The 8670-nt window shown below is 42.7% G+C and overlaps 1 protein-coding gene across 1 annotated transcript in view; it reads right to left on the bottom strand.

The window, feature by feature from the left end:
• The window catches only part of LDHC (lactate dehydrogenase C), a 46835-nt gene that overhangs the window by 1259 nt on the left and 36906 nt on the right, over positions 1–8670 (bottom strand). The window contains exon 6 of the mRNA XM_017525864.2: positions 5419–5542. Coding sequence (XP_017381353.2) covers positions 5419–5542 — 124 coding nt within the window. The remainder of the gene's footprint in view (positions 1–5418; positions 5543–8670) is intronic.

Below are 8670 nucleotides of genomic sequence, written 5' to 3'. Positions count from 1 at the left end.
AGATGGGGTTTCACCATGTTGACCAGGATGGTCTCGATCTCTTGACCTTGTGATCCACCCGCCTCGGCCTCCCAAAGTGCTGGGATTACAGGCTTGAGCCACCGCGCCCGGCCTTTGAGATAAAGTTTTGCTCTTTTTGCCCAGGCTGGAGTGCAATGGCACAATCTCGGCTTACCACAACCTTCACCTCCCAGGTTCAATCGACTCTTCTGCCTCAGCCTCCCAAGTAGCTGGGATTACAGGCATGTGCCACCATACCCAGCTAAATTTTGTATTTTTAGTAGAGATGGGGTTTCAGCATGTTGGCCAAGCTGGTCTTGAACTCCTGACCTCGGGTGAGCCACTTGCCTCAGCCTCCCGAAAAGTGCTGGGATTCCAGGCATGAGCCACCACGCCTGGCCTACAGGTGGCATTTTAAGCCTCCAGAGGTAAGCCCCCAGTGGAGCCTATAGATACTCTTTACATGCCTGGTGGGGCCTATGCCTCCCATCACCAGCTGCAATGGAATGTACTCCTGCCCTTCTGTATGCCTATCCACCACCTCCACCTGAGTTCTATCCAGGACCTCCCATCAGGGATAAGGCCATGAGATAGGTGCAACCCCATGGCACTGCCCTATCCTGGGGCCCTGGAACCTCCTGTCAGAAGCCCCACAATTCCCTCCACTCCTGCAACCAAAGCCAAGCAGCAGTTGCCAGAGCCTACTACACCCTGGGCAACTCACACAACATCTACATGTGCGTGTATCAGCCTCCACCACCTCCATACTACCCTCTCCCTGGTCTTAGAAGATAGAAGCACTCAGTGTATCCCAAAAAATTAAAAATTAAAAAATTTAAAAGAAGACTCAAAGTTGGGCATGGTGGCTCACACCTGTAATCCCAGCACTTTGGGAGACCAAGGCAGGCAGATCACAAGGTCAGGAGTTCGAGACCAGCCTGACCAACATGGTGAAACCCCATCTCTACTAAAAATACAAAAATTAGCCAGGTGTGGTGGCACATGCCTGTAATCCCAGCTACTCAGGAGGCTGAGGAAGGAGAATCACTTGAACCCAGGAGGTGAGGGCTACAGTGAGCAGAGATCATGCCAGCCTGGTGACAGAGCGAGACTACATTTCAAATAAATAAATAAAATAAAAGGAGACCCAGTAGACCCCTCACACTTCCCTGCCTCCTACCACTCATCACTCTTTAATCCTCTCCTTGGGGCTGAGTCTGGGTTGTGGGAGATGGGAGGGCCTTGTTCTTCTCCAGGTCTTATTATCAACAGTTACCAGGAATAGTGTTGAAGGAAGAGCGGAGGCCCCTTGACTCTGGAGCAGTGTCTCACAACTTTCCAAGCTCCAGAGCCCACAGGCGCTATTCAGCCATGCTTCCCTCTCACCATCTCTGGGGCTCTTCCTCAGGAACACAAGGTGTGCCCTTTGTTCCTGTTTTGCTCTAGTAACCTCTCCCCACAGAGGGATTCTCTGGTTAACCTTCTCTACCATAGTCCAGCTCCCTCATTTTGGTAGCCACTTTACACTCAACCTCATAAGCTCCATCACATCAGCCAAGCATCATCCCTGAGGGTGCCCTGCCTGGAACTACTTACGTTCCTTCCACTTTGGCAACTGCCTAGCTGTGGAAGGCCACTGTCTTTTCAGACTGTCAGCCCACATTCTATTCAGCCAGGCTCCAGCCACAGTCATACTCAAATTCCCTTCCCTATCCTCTTTTTTATTTTTAAGAGACAGCGTCTTGCTGTGTCACCAGGCTGGAGTGCAGTGGTGCAGTTATAGCTCAATGTAGCCTGAACCTCCTGGGCTCAAGCAATCCTCCCATCTCAGCCTCCCAAGCAGCACACACCACCATGCCTGGCTAGTTTTCTTTTCATTTTTTATAGAGATGGAGTCTTGTTATATTGCCCAGGTTGGTCTCAAACTCCCTCTCCGATCCTTGATCATTCTGTTGCCACCTCTGTGTGACATCTGGAGCTTTAACGTGAGCTTCCATGGGTGTAATCAGAGGCAAGGCCATGGTGACAGGGGAAGAAGTCCCTCTGCTTCTCTACTGGTATTTCCAGAATTGGTTTCCCTTTGCCTCCTGTCATCTCTCTTTCCTCTAGAAGAGGCATCTCAGACTGGAATTCAAGAATTCAGGTCCATCCATCATGCCATCTGAGGACTGCTGGGTGGTCTGGGAACAAGGGCTCCTGCCTGAATCCTGGGACCAAGCCTAGCCCTGCATGCTAATGGTGACCTGCTGCTAGCCCCCTCAGCCTGGCCTTTTCCCTTTAAGCTTTATGCCTGGTTGGTTATAAGTTCCCCAGGATATATCTGAATTTGCTCTTATGTGCTCTTGGACTGGCTGTGAAATACAGAGATGGTTTAAAGATAATTCCCTATTTATTTGACAAAAAAAATTCAGTTATACATTAATATGAAACTCTGCACACCTTGATTTGGTGAAAATGTGACATAGTAAAAGTGAAGTAACTGAGAAAGAAAGAATAAAGAATATACAAATTATTCTGCTTGTAATGTCAAATGTTTATATGTTCTTTATAAAATACAACTCATCTGGGCACAGTGGGTCACAACTGTATTGCCAGCACTTTGGGAAGCCGAGGTGGGTGGATAGCTTCAGGTCAGGAGTTCAAGACCAGTCTGGCAGCAGGACAAAACCCCATCTCTACTAAAAATACAAAAATTAGCCAGGCGTGGTGGTGCACACTTGTAATCCCAGCTACTTGGGAGGCTAAGGCAGGAGAATTGCTTGACCCCAGGAGGCAGAGGTTGCAGTGAGCCAAGATCATACCACTGCATTCCAACCTGGGCAAAAAAGTGAGACTCCATGCCCCCCCCAAAAAAAAAAATTAAAATTACATGAAAATAAAAAACTTGCCGGGCGCGGTGGCTCACGCCTGTAATCCCAGCACTTTGGGAGGCCGAGGCGGGTGGATCACGAGGTCAAGAGATCGAGACCATCCTGGTCAACATGGTGAAACCCCGTCTCTACTAAAACTACAAAAAAATTAGCTGGGCATGGTGGCATGTGCCTGTAATCCCAGCTACTCAGGAGGCTGAGGCAGGAGAATTGCCTGAACCCAGGAGGCGGAGTTTGCGGTGAGCCGAGATCGCGCCATTGCACTCCAGCCTGGGTAACATGAGTGAAACTCCATCTCAAAAAAAAAAAAAAAGAAAGAAAATAAAAAACTCATCCATTGACTTGTTCTGTAAAGGCTATTAAATTCCCATATTACTCAGTCTCTTCATTGTTTGACACTTCCCTCTTTCTCCAGAGTCCTAGAGGGGTAGTTGCTTATTCTCCCATAGGTTCTGCATCCTCTGAAAAGAAGGGGTGTGTGCTATTTATTGTGTACTGTTTATTGCCTCTTCAAAATGTTTTTGTTTTTGTTTTTGTTTTTGTTTTGAGACAGAGTCTCATTCTGTTGCCCAGGCTAGACTGCAGTGGTACGATCTTGGCTCACTGCAGCTTGCGTCTCCTGGGTTCAAGCAATTCTCCTGCCTCAGCTGCCCAAGTAGCTGGGATTACAGGTGTGTACCACCATACCTGGCTAATTTTTGTCTTTTTAGTAGAGGCAGCGTTTCACCAGGTTGACTAGCTGGTCTCGAACTCCTGACATCAAGTGATCCACCCACCTCAGCCTTCCAAAGTGCTGGGATTACAGGTGTGAGCCACCTGCGCTTGGCCCCTCTTCCAAATCATCCCCTGCTCTTATAAAAACAAAATATATTCTCCCTATTTTTTTTGAGGATCCAATTCAGCTCTTCTTCCCTTTCTAATGACCATTTACTAACCTCCTACTTATTCCATCTCATTCACAAGACTGACATATGGCTCACAGTCTTCCCTATCTATCCCAATTACTGCCATTATCCTTGTTGACTTCAATATACATATGAATAATCCAACCAAAATTCCTTTTCTTTCCAGTTTCTAGACCTTTTTAGCTTGTGGAACCTTCTGTTCCCACTCCCATTATCCTGCTCTGGACCTTGTTATGGGGTTCCTCCATATCCAACTTAGGTTCCATGATCCATCATTCTATAATCCTTTGGCCATACCCTAAGCTCCTTTGCCCATTTTAATGTTTAGTTTTTATAAAAATATTTCTTAATTATTTATTTTTATAATTTATTCATGTGTAGTAGATATATTCAAGGACAAAAGTCTTGAATTTGTCTGTGACTTTTAGCAGAATATTAAACCCATTTACAACTGTATAAGCCAAAATGCACCTCTTGCACCTCTTTCCTTCTCAATCTCTCTCTTTCTTCTTCCTCCCTCCCCCAATCTCTCTGTCTGCCTCTCTCTTTTCCTTTCACATTCTGCCAGTAAAACCCAAACCTGAATGAATTCAGCTGTGTGCTTTCTCTTTACCTGCACTCAAAGTCACTGGAAAAAAACCATACAAGAAAGTTTATCTTTAACTTATATTACAAATTTAACATTACTAATTAATGCTTACCAACCCCAAATAAGCATGACAGTAATTCTGCTTTGTTTTTTAAAATCGAATTCTCTTTCCCATTATCCATAAAGACTATTTCAAATTTTCTCAAATCTTTGAATTCCCTATACTTCCCTTGACTCTCATTAGATGATTTTATCTCCTTTCACTAAAATATCAGGTGCTTCCAATGTTAGATTTATAAATCTATATGCATCAGTACACATTCTCTGTTAACTCCTGCCCCTCCTCCTTTTAGGGGTAATGCCTACATCTATGCTCTCAACTCCATCCCCCTCTGCTTACCACTTCTGTCTTGATCCTCTCCCTTGGTACCTGATCTTTACCATAAGCATCTTATCTGTGTAAAAAACAAACAAACTTCTTGCCCTGATTTTCCTTACCTTCACAGCCAAATTCCTAAAAATAGCTATTGACACTTGTCTTAATTTCCTCAGTCCACTCCAGTGGTTCTCAGCCAGAGGTAGTATAGGATCTAAGCCTGCAGCTACTGGGGGCCATCTTTGTTGCCCCACGGAAAAAGTCTGCATGAGTTGGAAGCCAGTAGAGGAAAAAGATGAGCCAAGAGAATAGAGAGAAAAGATAGCTCTCATAACATAGTCTGAATACCTGATTCTGGCCTCACTGGCATTTCAGTTACATGAGCCAATATATTTTCTTTTTGCATAAGCTAGTTTGAGTTGTCTTCACACTGTTTATATGCCAGTGCCCAAAACTGTGTCCAAAACTGTAAATGTGATCTTCAAACCTGGTTCTCTTTCAGGATTCCCTTCCTTAGGTCAAGGTATCTGTATTTTTTTGACCTGACCTGAAGTCAAGGTCTCTGTATTTTTTATTCACGATTATATCTTCAACATCTTGTACACTGTCTGTCACACAGTAGTGACTCAATAAATATCAAAGGAAAGAATGACAAATGAAGATTTAATTTAAGCCTACCTTAACCATGGTGGAAACTGGATGCACTCGCCTAAGATTCTTCAAAATGGATCCTACCAGATCCATCACGGACAGTCCAATAGCCCAAGAGGTATATCCCTTCAGCTTGATAATCTCATAGGCACTACAATTGTAGAAAGTAAGAAAATCAAATTCATAATGTCAACCCAGAGAAAACATAATAGTCTTCAAGCATCCATTTTGAAGTAATCTACATGTGATGCAATTATATTAAAATATTCTCAAAGATTTCTTATAGAATTTATAAATAGGCAACAAAACTTACTATACTGGTCTCATAAAACTTCACTATGTATTTTATTTACTTAATTTTTTTACTGATGAATTTTTTTTTGGAGACAGGGGTCCTGCTTCCTTGCCCAGGCTAGAGGGCAGTGGTGTGTGACTATGGCTCACTGCAACCTCCGCCTCCTGGGCTCATGTGATCCTCCCTCCTTAGCTTCCCAAGTAGCTACTTGGGAGTACAGGTGTGAGCCACCATGCATGGCTAATTTTTGTGTTTTGTAGATATGGGGTTTTGCCATGTTGCCCAGGCTGGTCTCAAACTCCTGAGCTCAAGCTATCTGCTTGCCTCGGCTTCCCCAAGTGCTGGTATTACAGGCATGAGGCACCATGCCCAGCCTACTTACTTTAAATAAAAATTAATTCACCCTTCTTTTTATCATAAAGACAGAATACTAGGACATATGTGCCACTCAAGATGAAACTAGTTTTTATTTTTTTATTATTATTTTTGAGACAGAGTTTCACTCTTATTGCCCAAGCTGGAGTACAATAGCACAATCTCAGCTCAATGCAACCTCCATCTCCTGGATTCAAGTGATTCTCCTGCCTTAGCCTCCTGAGTAGCTGGGATTATAGGCATGCGCCACCGCATTTGGCCAATTGTGTAATTTTTTTTTTCTTAGTAGAGATGGGGTTTCTCCATGTTAGTCAGGCTGTTCTTGAACTCCCAACCTCAGGTGACCCACCCGCCTCAGCCTCCCAAAGTAATGGGATTACAGATGTAAGCCACCGCGCCCGGCCTAAGTTTTTAATATTTTTTTTGTATTGTTGCTTAAATATGCAAACATAGAAACTAATCACCTTGAAAGTTACCATATAAATTTCTCTGACCATTTAAAATTGTTACTAATGTGCCAATGTAAATTTATATAGTGTAAGCTGTGTGTATATATTTTTCTAAGAATATGTCACTAAATAATAAATGAATATGGAAAATATTCATGATACATTTTCAATGGAAAATAGCACAAAACTAAACATTATGCACTTTCTTATCTCTGGCTTGTAAAAAGCAAATTTTTATATAAACTTTAGAGCAGCAACAACCCACCAATTTATGAATAGTGATTATTTTTACATGACAGGTTTACAGATGAGCCTTCTTTATGCCTTTTTGAATTTTCTTATTTTCTACAATTAATATTTATTATATATTCACATTGCTACAAATAGTGGTCTCAGGTTTAGATTGACAGTCAAAATCATTGGACCAAGGAGCTTCAATTTAGCACTAAGTTTATTTAAGAAAGGATATAGGACAGAAGCATAGACTGCAGCATATCGTTCATATCAGGAGGTCTTACAACTACCCAGTTTTAAAGGTCCAGGAATGCACATGACACACTTGGTTGCCAGAGATAAGGCTGATACGTATTTATATACAGACCACCTGAGCACAGGGAGGTTGGGCCTGGACTGTTCCTACAGTAGTGTCCTATGATTTGACTATCAGTCCAAAAGCAGGGCCACTATCAGAGGCCATGCAGTACTTTTAATGACAAAAGTACTTTTGAGCCCTCAATTCTATAAGGCCAAGACTCTGAGGGTAAGTAAAAGGAAAGGGAGGGAGGGAGCCTAGCGCCTGACTGACAGCATACTGTCTATGAGTTGAAGTAAAGAAAGCTCTATAGTAGATAACTGGGGACAAATCTCACCAGTTGAATCTGGATGACAGATTTATCCTCTCAGGTATTAACAAAATGAATTGAAAAAGAAAAGAAAGTTGAGAATGGCTAAAAACATAATCCTTTAGTTGTTATCAACCATCCTGATGAAAATAAAACTGCTGCTGTAAAAGAAAGGGTAAAGGGAGCAAACAGAAGAAATAGTTTTAAGGCTGGTACTTTAAGACAAAAACTGATACACATTGTAAACCAAATGCCCTCTTGGGAATGATGTCCTATTAAATCGTGATGTTATTCCCCTGCAACTGGTGGTTAGACACCAGCCAATCAGAGGCTGTTGTGTAAAAAGAGCTGAGTAGTTTTTAAATAAATATTAGCAGGACCCTGAGGACTATTTATAATTATACATCCTCGGCTAAGTTATTAAGAAGCAAATAATTTAATTTTAGATACTGCAGAATTGAGAGGACCAATAGTGATAAGTACTGACCTGAAACACGTTGGAATATTTAGTATTCAAATCACACAGGACTTCAATGGGAAATGTGATCTTAATCCTTGTTCCCGGAAAGCAGGTGTCTCAAATTAAAAAGGAACTGCCCGAGCGCAGTGGCTCACACCTGTAATCCCAACACTTCGGGGGGCCAAGGTGGGCAGATTGCTTTAGCTCAGGAGTTCAAGACCAGCCTGGGCAACATGGTGAAACCCCATTACTATCAAAAATACAAAAAGTAGCCAGGTATGGTGTCATGCATCTGTATTCCCAGCTACTCAGGAGGTTGTGGTGTGAAGATGGCTTGAGCCTGGGAGGCAGAGGTTGCAGAAAGCCAAGATTATGCCACTGCACTCCAGCCTGGGCAACAGAGCCAGACCTTGTCTAAAAAAAAAAAAAAAACTATCATTCCCTGTGGTACAATTATTAGTGACTAGGTAGATAAAATACCAACACTGTGACATCCCTATGGGGATGGATGGGCTGCTCCATAACACTTGGAAACCACTATTGGTTAAAATAGGTTCCCCAGTGGGTAGGGGATATGGATGGGCCTCCAGACCAGTTAGATCCCTGCATTTACTGGAGACTGATCTTCAATGGCCCCTATAGCTGAAAATATATGGGGACAAGGGACATTTTTGTTGAGAAGGATAGGAAAATATACTGTAATATTAACACACATTTTGTTTTCTAGGCATTAACCTCTCATCCAAAGCTATTTGGTGAAACAAAGCGTTTGTAGGTTCCCTTAAGAGAATTTAAGAAAATAAAACATACCAATAATCATTACCAAAGTAAAAGATATTTCGGTAAATTGACCTAAAA

The sequence above is a fragment of the Cebus imitator genome, unplaced genomic scaffold, assembly GCF_001604975.1.
Source record: "Cebus imitator isolate Cc_AM_T3 unplaced genomic scaffold, Cebus_imitator-1.0 Scaffold39, whole genome shotgun sequence".
NCBI classification, from domain to species: domain Eukaryota; kingdom Metazoa; phylum Chordata; class Mammalia; order Primates; family Cebidae; genus Cebus; species Cebus imitator.
Note: the sequence above shows the minus strand (reverse complement) of the source record. Positions and strands in the feature narration are given on the sequence as shown.